Here is a 16,437-nt window from a genome sequence, read left to right as displayed (position 1 = left end):
AATAATCCTCAGTCGTTGATGCGGCTGACTTGGACACCATTATCTCATTTAGTCATAGTCCAGTCCAAGTTGACATTTCTGTCTTTGTTATCGTGACTCCAGCATTTTTGTTTTACAGACTCAGAACCATGTCAGGGCAATAATTAATGTTGGTCCAGAGGCGAAGCAGTTTAAACACAGTAGAGGACAGAACATGGTGCCTCATTATGGAATCGACCGCTATTTCACCCAAATCTTTCACGAGGCTGTATTGATTAAGAAAGGGAAAGTAAATACCTGCTGATCAATTAGCTGACCTTCTCCATTTAAACAAACAACTTTAGTGAGTATGGACATTTTCCAAGATGGAAAATAACAGGACTTCTTTCCTGAGCTGGCAGGAAGTGACGCTGGTCGAAACCAGGAAGAAGCATTTCATTCATCACAACACTTTAATCACACGTAAAAACACTGTAGCTGAGCTGAATTCATAAATCACTGACCTATACATAAACCCCAGTTAATTTAAAAAATCTTATTCTTGTGAATCAACGCTACATTTCATGTATGAATGCTGCTTCATAAAGTCAATCTTTGCACCCCCCCCCCCCCCCCCCCCCCCAAATTCTTTTTTTACTGGTATTTTCCATGGTTCACATAATTCTCAACTTATCATTTTGCCTTTGACTTCCATTCATCTGTACATTACCAACCTATATTAATAGCACAGAGATGAATGATTGGTCCTTCCACCATATTATAATACAATGTCTTAATAAAACCTTACAGCTGAATAACTCCACTCCCTAGAACAGGGAAACTTGGGTGCACCTTTGTGAAAATAAATAAAAGAAAAAGCATGAAGCAAACCTGGGACATTACTTGTTGTGGTTGTTGTTTTTTAAATCTCTGGTATGCCTTCTCTGTGGAGTTGTGTGGAGGACAAACTCATTAAAATTCAACTATTGATTCACTAGTGATGCATATGAAAATGTACCAGAGGTGCAGACATGACATGGATGTTGGAGCGCTGCGTTCGTACACCTGGCCCATCGTATGCAACAATAAAACCCTGATGCCATCGAAATGAAAAACTCACACCTGCAGCTTTTTAAAACTTTAAAGGTCCCATATTATGCAGAATTCACCTTCTAACAGTATTGTGTCTTCAGCTTGCGTATGAGGCTTCAGGCAGTGTTAGCCACTTGGTAGTAACTGTAACAATGCATAGGACAAATTTTATTTTATTCCCTATATTTTTTATTTGACAGACACAGAAACTGCCTGTTCTCAGTAGAGTCACTACAGGGACTTTTAGACTTGAGGAAATTCAGCACCGAGGCAGGATTTGTGGAAATGCACTTTGAATATGGCACTGTTGGACCTCCGACATTGAAATTGTTGAAAACCTGGATGATATGAGACCTTTAAGGTTTTGTCTCTGACAGCGTGTCAGTCCGTGCAGATGGAAGTTCCCAACTCGATGAAGTCGGGGTGTTTGTTGTGTGTTTGCCAGGGGAGGTTTTAGCCTGAAGCAAGCAGCAACGCTGACAGAGTATTCTCCTCCCGACACGTCTCCGCTCATGTACTGTCCTTGTTCACTGACTGGCTGACATGTGACATGTTTGTTGCGTGCACATGCATGTGTCTGATCGTCTCGAAGCACATAGCTTGTCCCCTTCAACTGGAATCTGCTGTTGCACATTTTCTGCCACGTCGAATTTGTCCTTTTATTTTTGCCTCCTCTATCACCGTTCTTTTTGTTTTCAGCGCTCCTCTGTCGGTATTAATAAAACCAGCAGCACAAGTAAAAGCGGATGCCGTCGCAGCGGTTAGCTCGTCGAGTCACGTCAGCTGTCCGAAGCGGCCAGGTGACGCCCGCATGTTCTGCACTTTTTCCCTTCAAATCGCGACGCATTTTTAATCCCATCGGCTCATGTCATGACATTTCTCCTATTGTGCAGTACTTCTGTGTGTGGGGGCGGTTGAGTCGCTCTATTGTGTCTCTCTCTTTTTTGTTTCCCGCCTGGCTGGATGGATGGAACCACAATTAAGCAAATCTGTGCAGGTACACTTGTGCGGGGAAATTGGCACTGTGGTAAAGAATGGCTAACCTTTTTGTCGCTGCAGTGGAAAACAAGGCGCTTGTGTGTTGCTCAGGCTACATTCTGAACCGTTAATGGGGATATTTTCAATTAGTCAAGCCTCCAGGAGCAAGGCGCTCCTCATATTTACACCCTGACCCCTCCGCAGTATGCCGCTCTGCCTCGTGGCCAGCAGATTAGTGAGCTCCATTGATCTCTGTGAGCATTTTAAACTGATATTTCCCCCCCTCAAATGCTCTGTCCCTTCTGCCATCTTTCTTCCCCGTCGGCCTTGCCTTCCTCTGTGCTGCCGTCTCCCCTGAATTACTGGGAACACTGGAGGAAAATGGGTTTTTGATATCACGCTAACAGCCCTGACCCGAGCCGGCTCATCTGTCCTTCTGCCGTTGATTCATTTCACAAGGCTCTCAGGCTGCCTCGCTCTCAGACCAGCCATCCTCGCTTTGACAAACACAAATGAAATAATTTTCTTTTTTTTTAAAGCCTGCTGCGAAATGGACAGCCTGCCGTCTGTTCACAGTGGCGTGAACAGTGGCGTTGTCTGCCTCCTGCTCTGATTTGGACGTGGCTAAATGAGTAGTGCTGCAGTCCATAAGTGGACCTCTGCAGAGTGCTCTCGGGACAAGTGGAAGGAACTCTGAGCTCATTTTATATCGGGTTAAAACGGTCAAAATACTTATTTGAAGGTAGAAGTCTCTAAACAGGCAGGATGTACTGTTCAGTACTAAAATTACTATCTGATCATGTGTAACTTTCCCATCATGTACAGGCACAATGAGTTTAAACAACATTTACAGAAGAATTTGATATAATTGAGAGCATCACATTGAGAATATTTCATTGGACAACTTTTGAAAGGCATCTTTAAAAAAGTTCCCACTGTCTCAATGTCCATTAACTTCTGAATAATTTCCTGTTTCCCTTTCAAAACAAAACTGTCAACCTCATCCTGTTCAACACTGTGGTAATTATATATAGTTATTTATTTATTTTTTATTATTTTGGGATTTTTTTTTTTTTATTTAACACTCAGCAGTAAAAAACAATAACCGGCAAAACAATGCACTCCTCTCATGGCTTGAAGACTTTTCAGGCTGATTCTGTCAAATGTTGGTATTTTGGTTTGAGCTGCCGAGGCGCCATCTTTGATTTCCCAGAAACCCTTGCAGCAGGTTTCTGTCAGTCAGCAAACATAAGCACAGTTTGATGGCTATGAATTCTGGTTTGTTTGTAAACATAAGGACTTTGGTGTGATTGATTTGGAAAACTGCAGGTTTGAAATGAGTGGTAATGATCTTGTTTTGGTTTATTCCCTGCTGACGTCATTCTGTTTAAGATTTTAAAGATTTTCTTCTGTTAGAGTAACTTTAAAATGTCTTGAAGTGACTCTTTCATGGTGGTTAATGTCTGCTTATGATCCTGTCAACTGTTCACCACTTTTGATAGAAACTGCAGGAAAAGCACCATAAGAAAACCACAATAAGAGCTGCAGTTTTGAGAATGCTTTGTCTTAATCATCAGAATTTAATGTTAATCAAACTCAAGTCAACCCCCCCACCCCCCTTTCTTTTTTAAAACTTGATTTAACACAAAGTGAGGACAAAGTGTTTGCTTGTAGATGAACGTACCACCGACAGATCAAGTGCTTTGATAAACAAAACTTATTTTTTGGACAAAAAGTAAAATCTCCTCTATGAATGCAATAAAATGAATGTAAATGAAGTGGTATTGACTTATTTTCCAGGTATGATAAGGAGGGTCACGCCATGGACGGACAGTCTCTGACGGAGATGCGAGGTGGCGGCGGCGGAGGCGCAAACACCAACTGGAAATCTCTGTGTGATGTTAAGACGGAGCATCTGGGACACGGAGAGAAGGTAGACACATGCACGGCTTTTGTTTCCACACACTGGAGTGCTAGAGATATGGCAACTCGAGATATATTATTATATTATTCAAGGATGACTCTTTGTAGATATTCAAGGACGCACTGAAAGACCGCAGCTGAATTCCAAACAACAAATATGAAAGTGCCCATAGTCGAGCTGCATTTGTTATTAAAGCTCAAGGTACACCTATACCGCCTTCCACTATATAACCTTGTCACTCCGGCACGAGGCCTCTTCTCGCCGAGCGTCGGCCTGATGAATCATTACAATCAAAGACTCATGAAATCACTGCACGAGGTATTGGCGCTGAAAATCAGATCCACTGAAGTTCCCGATCTCCCGCTGCTCATTAATCCATCTGCGTTGTGGGTGTCCCCTCTGAGTCTTGGCGAAAGTCACATTTATCCCCGCGACTAATTGCTAAGACTTTATGCACTCTATTCTTTGCCCTCTGTCGCAAGACTACTCTCACTTAAGTGCAGCAATGTGTGTTCTTTAATTTGCTTTTTACCCGAAACGTTGGAGGGAAATTGTGCTCACAGAAGTGTATAAATGGTCCGGGGTAGAACCAGATTTAACATGATCCCACATGTTCTGCACATTAGTGATGAAAATATCCTCAGTAAGACTTGGACACTTCATAGATGTGAGAAAGTGATGACAGGGCGCCAAAAGGTGATCAGGAGTGACTTTCCATCTATTCGGTGAGCTTCAGTTCCTGTTTAATGGACGTAACCCTGAAGTGTCATCCTACACAAGGCGACATGCGCTGTACAACCTGAACACTCCATCACAAGACCGACACACAATCACCAACACACACACACATGAGGGAGTCAGACTCACGACTTTACCTTTGGGTTAAAACGTCATTGCAGGCACAGGGAGAACAGGGAGCAACCAGCCTCTGTAAACTAGGAGCTTCTTTCTTTTCTATCTTAAAGAAACAAAGGGTGCGTCCGGATAGTCCCTCCTATCTCCTAAACGTCTCTCCTAATAGTCCCTCGTATCTCCTTTCCTATCCACTTCTCCCTAACCCTGGAAGCGTTTAAGTGGCGGCCGTGATAAGGAACATTGGAATTCACAATAAGCTAAGGAAAGAAGGCTCAATGCATCCTTTAGAACCTCCTTCAGCCTAGGAACCACTGATGCTTCCTTTAGAACCTCCTTTAGCCTAGGAACCACTGATGCTTCCTTTAGAACCTCCTTTAGCCTAGGAACCACTGATGCTTCCTTTAGAACCTCCTTCAACCTAGGAACCACTGATGCTTCCTTTAGAACCTCCTTCAGCCTAGGAACCACTGATGCTTCCTTTAGAACCTCCTTTAGCCTAGGAACCACTGATGTTTCCTTTAGAACCTCCTTCAGCCTAGGAACCACTGATGCTTCCTTTACCAAAGGAGACCAGCTCATGTTCCCCCACAATTCCTTGCGGCGACAACAATTAAAGGAACCCGCTCATCGGAGCGTTCAGGGAAACTCAGGATGACTGAAAAAGGAGCAGATCATGTAAGTTACTAAAGCAATAATCTGCCTAGAACAACTTGAAATCATCTAGAACCCAGAACCCAACTAGGAATATTCTGGATGTTGTAGAACCAACACAGTAAAGTAAAGTCACCTTTCCTTAACACTGTGACATCATCCATGGGGTTAAGGAAAACTTGATAGGAAAGGAGAAAGGAGGGACTATTAGGACGCAGTCAGACTAACAGGACCTGTGTTACTCAGACATATTTCCTGGATTATTTAACTTTCTTCCATAGCAGTTTAAACCAGGTCAAGGTTTCCTCTACATGTTTCTGCCGACCCTACAATCTAGCTTTACTAAACTGTTTTTAAATACTTATAAATGATCTACTCAGTCATTTTACTTTAAACACAAAACATAATCAACACGAGAACCTTACACACACCTTGGTACAACTAACCCCCTCCATTCGGTCTGGTCTCCAACCCAGTTTTTGTTTACGGCCAAAGGGAACATTCTCATTTATACAGGTTAATTTTGACCCCAGTGGTCAGCGCTGGGTCCCAAACTCTTCATCCTGCACATAAATGACGTCTGCAGAGTTTCTAACGTTCAAAAATAGTTTTTAATTACAGATGACAGCAGGTTTTTTTTTTTGCTCAGGGGGGATTTACAACATCTACTAAGAACAATAACTGCAAAAATGTGTAAATTAAAGGATCGGTTTGACGAGAATAAATTAATACTCAGGTCCCGTTTACACGACAACCAATACGAGTGTATCCGCAAAACCTTCTTCACTGTTGGGGGGTCCATTTACACGACACCAGTGTGCGGATCCACTGTATCCGTGAAGTTTTTATCTCGGCTTCCAAGGTGGAAAGATTCTTTCACGGTCGCTGTTCCCTCCTGCAGAGACTGACGGAGGCAATGGAGTCTGTTACTGCGCATGGCATCTCCCCCCCTCCCTCCCCTTCCTCCTGCTCATCCACTTGTGGATTTATGGAAGAACGGCAGTGAATTTCCAACCCCCGGATGTTAATGTGTCCTAGATTTTGTTTTACATTTACCTTCAACTGAACAGGTTTTTATTTTTATTTCACAAACCTTTTGAGAAAACGAATAAAACCCAGATGTATCGACTGCGTCTATCACATAAAACCGGCGAGATCCAGAAGTCGGCGGCTATAAGCAGGAAGCTGAGCTGCCGCCCTCTGAGACACGGGGGCCTCGGGGAGGTCAGGCCTCTCTGGACCCCCACCAACCAAAGCCTGTCGCAATTAATTGTCGCTGTCAAAAAGTCTTTGTGTCACATTCCCGGGTTCCCACTCGGCCGCGGCGCCCTGGTTGACAGCCGGTGGTCACCCACCCACCCACCCCCACCCCCCACCCCCCCCTGTCCCCTGACACCACATTGTAGAATCGTCTGATAGGAGGAGAAGCGGTTCTGGTGTCACTCAGCCACTAATTACCGAAGCCTTTTCTTGATTAATTGGACCTGTTGGAAAATTAGTCCGGCTTGTTGTCTGGTAAATCAAAGCAGCAATTAAAACTTGGCTGACGTTTTGAAACAGAATGGTTTTTGGTTATTTTTGTCGCTGTCATTTCCAACCTTCTTTTTTGTTTTTAAATTTACCCAGAGTGACATGAAGCGTCAGTCATCTTGTTTTGGCGGTTAATTGAGGTCTGATACTTTTCACAATAACAGAATCAGTGGCTTATTAAGATGAGACACTGAAAATTAGGTGTATTTAAATGGTTTGTCATGAATTTTTCATTGATTTCTTGTTCCCCTTTTTTAGTTTTTAATGATCCAGGACATTTTCAAAGTTCGTGGAGATTTCTTTGTGTGTTTGGACGTAGAGTCGGAAGAGCAGAGGAAAAACAAAACATTCGATTAGTCTTCTGACAGTGTGCCGATAGTTTGTAGATTCCCAACAAGACCAAAGGTCCACATTCTTGCAACGTCCATGTTGACCTTTTTTCCTGCTCATACCAGAACAATCAGGCGTAGCAGCAGTTTTCACTGGAATCTGTGGAAAGCGACATTTTGCAGTCAAACTTAATGTTGAACCAACAGTGAAGCTCAGCACTGTCAAACACATTTTATTTTAGGAGCCATCGGAACAATTTCATGTTGAGTGGACTGAAATGGACAAATAGTACCATAATAACTTAAATTTCAATTTTACGTTTTTGTCTTTGTTGTGAGGAGTGTACGTGCAGAGAATGTCTCTTTTCACAAAACCAAAGAATTACTATTAAAAAAAGACAACAATTTCATCTTGAAGCCAATTTTAATGAAACTTTCTGGAGAAAAATACAGTGAGATATCAAAAAATAAAATAAAGCCTCCTATTGCTGTTGCATTATGGGTGTTTTTACGAACTCACCCTGACTGCATGAATTTGAGGGCTGATGTTAATTTTGTGGCGGCAGCACTGATTTCTCAGCTCAGGTTTCACTAGCTGCGTTTACATGGTCCCTTTTTTGTCAAACTGAATAAATTCTTTCAGATTCTTGGATCAGATTGTTTTTCATGAATACTGAATGAAGTCATCAGAATGTCGTGCCGATCTATATGCACCACGATGTGACCCGATTCATTTCAGTGGATCAATCCCATAATGCTTTGCACTGTGCCATTTTGCTGTTTGTGACATGTGAACTCCACGTCTTTTAACACGATGACGTCAGATGCAAAGCTCTGACTGTAGGAAGCAACCCGACTCTCCATTTAAATGCACAATGATTGCATCAAAAACCGGAGTACGCTACACCAGGGCTGGGCAAAAAATTTATTAAATCAAATTTGTAGTAAAAAAAAAAAAAAAAAAAGATTTTTATTTTGCCAATATGAGTTTTTCCTCCCCAGTTGTTGGGCATTTTTTGCGTTCCGGTCTACCATTCCTCGTGGGTTTCCATAGTTGCTGTGGCACTTTTGCTTAAACCTGGTCAAAGCTTGAATTTGTTGAATAACGGAGCATCTTTTACTTTTTATTTTGGGATTGTTTATATGCATTTTAAATCTGACGACAATCGCAGCAATAAAGTTGCTCTTTTGACAATATAACTGATGCAGTCATTTTCAAGCGCATTGAGGAAAAAAAAAAAAGAAAATCAAATGAAAAACTTTAATTTTTCTTTGAAAAAAGTTTTTTTTAGGCCAAATCGCCCAGCCCTACGCTAGACCCTACAATCCCATCGTAGTTTCCGTCAGATGTTGCAAAAAGAATCACATTGAAGTGTTTATATGGTGCAAATTTAATCAGGTCATCATTTAATCGAATTACTATTGGTCCATGTAACCACATGAGTGGTGAATTAAAAAAAAGAAAGACTTTTTACAAAGTGCTTGGTTTTGGCCCACAAGTCTTATGTTTGACTCCACTGGTGTGGCTGGTAATAATCTTTGAATGCTGCTAAAACTCAGCTGTTCTCTGCTCTGTGACCCTGAAGCGGCGTCATTATCCTTCATCAGCGCAGACAGGACCTGCTCCCCTCTGGCGTCACACCCACAGTGGGGAAAAGGACAGAAAACAGTTTGCAGGAAAATGTGCGACAAGGAGAGTCGATTGAGCTCGTCTCTTCATCACAATACAAGCAGAACCGCTCTTCATGTTATCCCGTGTGGATTTAAGTTACTTGTTAGGTTGCAGAGGTTTTCCTGCTCGTCAGAAGATCTTCGTCCTCCTCACAAGATTGCATCTGTGTCCGTTATGTGAGTTGCAGGGCGGTTCTGTGCGTCTCCAGCTTTTCTTCTTGCTTTCAGACTGCTCGCATGCATCGCCACACACTCCTGGAAATGCCATCTTAATGTTAATTCTTTGCTGTTATTGTTTTGGTTGTCAACATGTTTAATGTAAACAGCACAAAGGTCACGAGAGCAGGAAGCTTGCGTGTGGAGAGGAGGAACATCAGCAGCCACGTTTGGCACTTCCACTTTGTTTATGCAGTTTTTCTTTCTTTTACCCTCCCTCCCTCCCTCCCTCCCTCGCAGGCGGATTACTACAGCTGCATCGCCACCATCGTGTATCTCCGTAAGGAGAACTGTCTCTACCAGGCCTGCCCCAGCCAGGACTGCAACAAGAAAGTGGTGGACCAGCAGAACGGCATGTTCCGCTGCGAGAAGTGTGACAAAGAGTTCCCCAACTTCAAGTACCGCCTCATCCTGTCTGTGAGTGACTCCTTCAGCTCTGCTGCACAAACGTCCAAACAGACCCAGATCAATATTCTATAGCAGGACTCCATCTTTTTGTTGGATTGACTGCTGCAGCTCGCCATGCGGAGCCGTTGTCTCGCAGATGAAAACACACATACTGGCCAACGTTTCCATCTTGTTAGCAGATAAAAAACATGAAAGTCTTTTTATTTTGTACCACTCAGCAGGTGCCATATTGTTGGACTTCACAAGCTGTAACATAAACTGTGAATCATTGTGTTCTGCTACTCGCCAGAGTCTGGATGTCGAGAGAACTACTATATTCATGATGTGAAACAGATTCTGCTCATTAGTACTTCTCTGTGCAACTCTACCCTCTTTTTATGCTTGTTTGTTTGTCGTCATCCGTCAGGCCAACATCGCAGACTGTGGGGACAACCAGTGGGTGACGTGCTTCCAGGAGAGTGCGGAGGCCATCCTGGGTCAGAACGCAGCTTACCTCGGGCAGCTCAAGGACTCGGTGAGACTCCCAATCGCTCGCCAATACGATTCTCGCTTCAGGAAACAAGAGCTGAACCTCGGGCTCTGTTACTCCCAAGCACACTGACGGCCACACATTTTTATTTTTATTTTTAATTGATTGATGCAAATATGTTAAAGACACCCGCTGTGCGGCGCCGCTTCCAGGCGTAATTACTTAGAAAATCACAGCAGTTGTTTTTCGGTGCTCGGTTATCAGACGCTTACTTTATTTTTCCACTTCAGACTGCGATGAAATTCATGTTTGATTTAAAAAAAAAAAAAAACAACTATGTGCTTCTTCTACTGACATTCAGAATGAGAGTGCCTTCGACGAGGTCTTCCAGAACGCCAACTTCCACACCTTCGTCTTCCGCAACAGAGTGAAGCTGGAGACTTATAATGTAAGTAAAAGAGACACAGTGAGGCTGCTTCAGATCTGCTGAACTGCTGCCATTTCTCTGTGAAACGAAAACATAAAACATGAAGCATCATGTTGTTTTCCACTTTGATAGTTTGCCTGTTCATTAACAACAACTGCAGCACCTTCGCTCTGACGGGCGGAGCAGGTTTCACACTCTGCGCTGTAGAGCGCCGCTCGTTTCTGGGGCTCAGATTAGCGGCGGTCAGTCTTTCCTGCAGACCACACAGATAGAGGCTTGTTTTGAGGGACGTGCATAAAAGAATTGATTGGGCTGGGACTCTGAGCAGGAAGTCTGGAGCCGCGCCAGCAGCGGCATCCGCCTCCCAACGCACAGAAGAGGCCTCTGTCTGTCGCATTCAGCTCGGCTGCGTCCTCACCGCTTTGGCTTCTGCCTCCAAACCCCCACATTCCTTCAGCGGAGACACCTGCAGCCCCGCTCTCTCCCCTCTCCTCTCTCTCCCCTCTCCTCTCCTTTTTCTCTTCTTTCCTCTCTCCTCTCCTCACAAGCCAGCAATTGTGTCGCACACTCGCGTTTTATCTTTTGTGCAGCGGCGTGCGAGCTCCGTGTCCGATAAAGCGGGTCCTCGGCAGCCGACAATACTCATCCACCGTTGTTCTCAGTGAGACTCACTTTGAAAAGGAATCTCAAACAAACAGACGATCCTCCTCTCAGCGGTGTTCAGTTCATCACAAATACTCATGTAAACACAGTTTAGATTGTCGTACATGTATCAGGTGCGAAAAGTTCACTTCAGGTTTTCCAACTCATTTCTCGTATTTCTTAAAAAGATGTTGTGCACAACACAATAGAATAAAACAGCCATAGTTAGAACTTATTTCAATACTGTTAAACATGCTTCTGCAGAACTTCTCTGATGATTTTTTCTTGTATACAACGGCTCAAATCTCTACAGTCCGCTGGCTGGCGATCAGAACGCTGCAAGTTGTGGGTGTAGATACTTGTGAAGGCGGTGTTTGTGAATTGAAAAGCCGGAGGGATTATGTAACGACTCCCGCAGTTTTCTGAACTGTTTTCTACTTGTTATAGACTCTGTACCCCACCCTCCATAGTATTCCTCCTTTATGTTAGTTGTTTAAGTGAAATACTAAAACAGTTGAATGCTTCATTATAAACGTGGATTTGTGGTTTTGCAGAGTTTTGAGTGTTTGTTGATCAGAAGTAAAGTTTTACTGATGTTGCCAGTTATTCTTAGAGAGCATCTGCACACAATAAGAAAATACGTTGCTTAATTTCCAGGTACTTAGTATGATTTTTAACTTGAATCTAAATGTTTGGCGAACTCCTCCTTTTGGTTCTTAAAATTCACTCTGGTCGGACCTGACCTTCATTTACTGTACAGTTTCAGGGTTATTGTCCTGGAGAAGTGCTTTATTTTATTGCACCAGAGATTACCTGAACTGTGCAGAGCAGGTTTGCGCACAATGAGAAAATATACGGGATGTTTAAAGGTTTGGGAATGAAATGGTTTGAATGTTTTATTCATGAGTTGCTGTTTCTGAAGCTTAGGTCAGTCAGTCGCTGCTGTTCTTTCTAGAAATCACATATGGTGGAGATACAATGTCTTGTTCTACATGAAGTGGCTCGTTTCTTCAGCTTGGCCTCATTAAAGCTGTTAGGAAAAGCAAGAAGCCAAATGCTCCTGTAGCTCACTGTTTTTCTGTGCACACACACACTCTGATAGATATGTACCGATTGTCTCACACCTCGTCTCCACTGTCCCACTCAACATGCAGCAACACTCAACATCCTGGTCCCTGTGAGTGATGGAGGGAAGGAAATTACATATAGACGTAGAATTACAGGTCAAGGGTCACTTTATTGATACCGTAGGTAGATTTTTTGTGCAGCAGAGAGGGCATCTGACAGTACATACAGGTGTATTAAAACGCAGGACAGCAAAAGACAGTAGGGACACAGACATAGATGGGCACTCAGACTCAGACAGGTGAAAGACTAAATAAATAGATGGAGCCACCAAAATTCCAGTATGACAACTTGTTGATAAAGTTAAAAAAGGAACAATAAATAGATAAAAAATCAGGTCGAAATTCATTACATAACAAGACCCAAGAGTGAGGTGCTTTCAAGATTGATTTAAAAAGGAAATGGCAGCAGGAACAAAGCTGCTCCTGTAGCGGCTCGTCTTCAGTTTTGGGGCTTTAAATCTACGTCTAGATGGCAGGAGCTGGAACTCGGGGGCGATCGTGGTTCCAGTGGTAGAGTCGGTCGTCCAATAACCGGAGGGTTGGCGGTTTGAATCCCACTCTATCAAAAAGTCAGTGTCGTGTCGACACACACTGCGACCCACATTGCCTCGTGTGAATGGGTGTGAATGGTGCATGATTGTTGGAGGTGGTCGGAGGGCAGCCACGCCTCTGTCAACAGCCCCAGGGCAGCTGTGGCTACAACGTAGCTCACCATCACTGGTGGGACTGGTGTGAATGAATAATGCTCTCTATACGTGCTTTGAGTCAGCGCGAAAAAAGCGCTATATAAATCCAAGCCATCATTATTATTATTATTATTATTATTATTATTATTACTCTCTGGCCAGGATGGAGTCGTCTCCAGAGATGGAGCTTACAGCCGCTGTAGCTGCCTGTTGTACAGCGACTGTAAGCTCAGCTGTGACTGTCCAATCAGCCGACTGGCCCATTTTATTAATTGACTGATTAAAGTTCCTCTCTTTTAAATGAACGTTTCCAAACCAAGCCACCGGTGAGAAAGATAACACGGATTTGATAAAAGCACGATAAAGTGTCATCAAGGTTTTGTCCACATTGAAACGGGACAACATTCACAGACAAAACAGACGCTGGTGTCCCTTCGTGTTCACTGCCTCACAGTTTTCTTTAAAGTTTAACTATGATATGTCATGACAGTCCCCAGATATTTCTATGATTGCACTTGTTCAATCGTTTATCTCTTGACGATGGTGGGCTCAGGTGTATTGGTGAGGCTTCATTTTGTAACAAATGTTTGCTGTTTCAGTATGCTTCATATTTTTATATTTCATCCACTAAAATATGTGGCTACGACGCATCTTTTCCTCTGATGGTGGTTGATATTTGTCTTTTAGGCCTCATTTTGTTTCAGGTGTTTGTTTCGGGGCTCCGTGCCACTGAAAATGCAGCTTTTGGAAAATGAATCCCAAGGTGGAACTTTCTATTGAGGCTCTGTCGACGTGTAAAACTTTATGAAAACACTACAACATAGACGTAGGAAAACTTTACTTTTCTGAAATGCTGCCACTGTGCATGCTCACCGCGCCCATGTGTGTGTTTGGTTTCATTACAAATACAAAGAGCAGCACCCACTAGTGGCCTAAAATGCTAACTACATCGTTTTCACCGTTTGTCGCTTCCGTTCAAGTAGACATTGTTTTGAGAACATTGCTGTGTAAACTGCTGTGTAACGATGCGTTTTGACTTGAAACGTGTGAACGAGGCTTCAATCGGCTGCGTTTTGTGACAAAATCAAATCTTCCAATGGTAGATTCCGACAGTTGGTTTCTTCATATACAAACTTTGTTGGCTGTTCAGTTGGTTGCTTGAATTTGACATGTATTAATATCTATTATTATATATTGCTTGATGTGGGGCTTTGTGAATCAGTGAAAATTACACCTTCAACTCAATCGAGTGAAGCTGATCGAACATCATGTTTCACTTTTAATGCAGTCCTGAAGTGGTGGAAAATCGGCCGTATTGTGAGTCAAAGTGGGATTTCTCTGCAGTGTCGCACTGCACCACTTAAGTTTGAGAAGAAGAAATCCATCCTCATAGATCAGAGTCACCGGTCAATCTCTGGTAACGTCCAAAGAGTTTTGCACAAAACCAGCAGTGAGAGATGTGACAGGGTTTTTCTTGGGGATGGCGGCCGTGTCTCCGGCAGAGAACAGTTTACACTGCAGCAGCCGAGGATTAATGGAGACAATGAGGGTACTCTCTGTTTAAAAGCAGAAATTAATGGGCCTGGTAGGAACGACCTTCCTCCGTCTAGACGGCTTTGGAGGTGGCCACTGCTTTAAAAGCTGAATTGATGGAGTCCAAACATCTCATAAAGGACAGTGGAAGAGGCTTCCATTCGTCTTTGGTTGATTCTACATTTATTACAGGATTTTGGAGGTTAATAGCATCTGGTGCATTTTTCAGTTGTATTTTGTTTGGTTGTCTACTGTGAGAAATACAGACTGAACGACTAATAACACACACTGTCTGCTGTGAGCCACGATTGTACTGCCAAAGATGAATGTCCTGGTGTTTTGTCCTGCAGGATGAATCTCGGATTAAAGCCACGGTGATGGACGTGAAGCCCGTCGATCATAAGGACTACAGCAAGAGGCTCATCATGAATATCCGGAAACTGGCAGCCCAGTAGAGCGACGGCCTGCACCGGGGGTTTTGTTTTATGAAGTTCTGGGGGATTTCTTTGTTTCTGTACAGCCACCAAGCAGTTCTAAACGTAACACAATCTTCTATCTCAGAGCAGTTGTTGTCTTTCATTTTGTCCTCCTTCCCTTCGAATATCTCCAGATATATTTGTAATGGGAGTGACTTCTCGCCTCGTCTGTTTGGAATAATGTTTGTCAAACTGATTCTTTTGAGGAGGCGGGCACAGGGACCATTTTTTTTGTGGCTTACTAACCCACTCTGCTGTCTTGAGTCAGCCAGCTGTTTGTGTGGCTGTGGCGGCGGCGGCGGCGGCTGCTTTAAAGCAAAAGACCAGAACGGCAGCTCGCACCCCTTTTCACCGCCTGACGCTCTCAGAATGGCCGGGCTGGACCTGCACATCCCTGATAAGACCCTTCACTTTTTTCCTCTTCCTTCTTTCTTTCCTTCCACTTTCACATTCTTGCAAACATAAGCGCATATACACATGCACAGTGCAGACCTAATGGAAAATGTCCTGAGTTCTATTTAAGGAGATAGAAGGTGACGTTGGTGTATTAAATTTGTTTTGTCTGGGTTTTTTGTGTGTGTGTGTGTGTGTGTGTGTCTGATCAGCTGTGACAATAAAAGTGTTCATTATCACGTCCGCGTCTCCTTCGCCTCGATTCTTTTACCCTGCAAAATAATGTTCTGCCAGCGTACGAGAAAAGGCTGCAAGAGTGATTTCAAAAAATGATCAAATTGCAAAGTGAATTAACAGGAGTGAAGCGGCTAGTCGTGTAATGATATCCAATATTGTAATGCCTGCCAATAATGGAATACTTTTGTCCATTTTAAATGGAAAAAGGCCAATAATGTAAGAACTTGGCAGAAATGGGGAGGAAGAGGGAGAAAATCCTCAATGAGTGATTATAATTACTTCCTCTATTCAATGCAGTTATTTTCAGGATTATTTTTATTTTTTAATGCTACTTCATTAATGTTACAGCCAGCGAACTGAGAATTTATGGACTTGTCAAAGCAGTTGGCTCAAACATTTTATTACACTATTGCAGAGATAGTGGGTAAAATATGTTGCTACGACAATGAAAGATCCATACTTGGTTTGACCACACTGGTGCTGCAATATGTAATAATGGTGCAAAATGTAATACATTTTAAAATCTTTATGTAATAATGCCACATTTTGTAATAAACTGCTGCATTTTGTAATGACTTGTTACTAATTGCATCAGTTATTACAAAATGCAGGTTAAAAGATTATCTGCACTCAGTAGCACTTAGAATCTGGTTCAATTTCTTAAGAAAATAAAGATGGCTGGTGAAACTAGTGGTTGCCTTGTAACTAATCTACCAGGAACGATGGCAGACGATCCAAAAAGTTCAACCTGATTTAGATCCTGTGTTCAACCATCGCTATGTTGGCAGGACGTGAGCAAAAGCAAGGAGTGACACAGAATTCTAGTACAACTGAA

At 43.0% G+C, this 16,437-nt stretch overlaps 1 protein-coding gene across 2 annotated transcripts in view; it reads left to right on the top strand.

The window, feature by feature from the left end:
• Positions 1 to 15,608, top strand: part of rpa1 (replication protein A1) — a 33,981-nt gene extending 18,373 nt beyond the window's left edge. For both annotated transcript variants that reach the window (XM_080460514.1, XM_080460513.1), the window contains exons 13-17: positions 3,829 to 3,961; positions 9,445 to 9,621; positions 10,019 to 10,126; positions 10,443 to 10,529; positions 14,847 to 15,608. In XM_080460514.1, coding sequence (XP_080316640.1) covers positions 3,829 to 3,961; positions 9,445 to 9,621; positions 10,019 to 10,126; positions 10,443 to 10,529; positions 14,847 to 14,951 — 610 coding nt within the window. In that variant the 3' untranslated portion in view covers positions 14,952 to 15,608. The remainder of the gene's footprint in view (positions 1 to 3,828; positions 3,962 to 9,444; positions 9,622 to 10,018; positions 10,127 to 10,442; positions 10,530 to 14,846) is intronic.
• The last annotated feature ends 829 nt before the right edge of the window (positions 15,609 to 16,437 follow it).

Source organism: Lipophrys pholis (genome assembly GCF_963383615.2).
Source record: "Lipophrys pholis genome assembly, chromosome: 3".
NCBI lineage: Eukaryota > Metazoa > Chordata > Actinopteri > Blenniiformes > Blenniidae > Lipophrys > Lipophrys pholis.
This window is presented reverse-complemented; position numbering and strand designations above follow the sequence as displayed.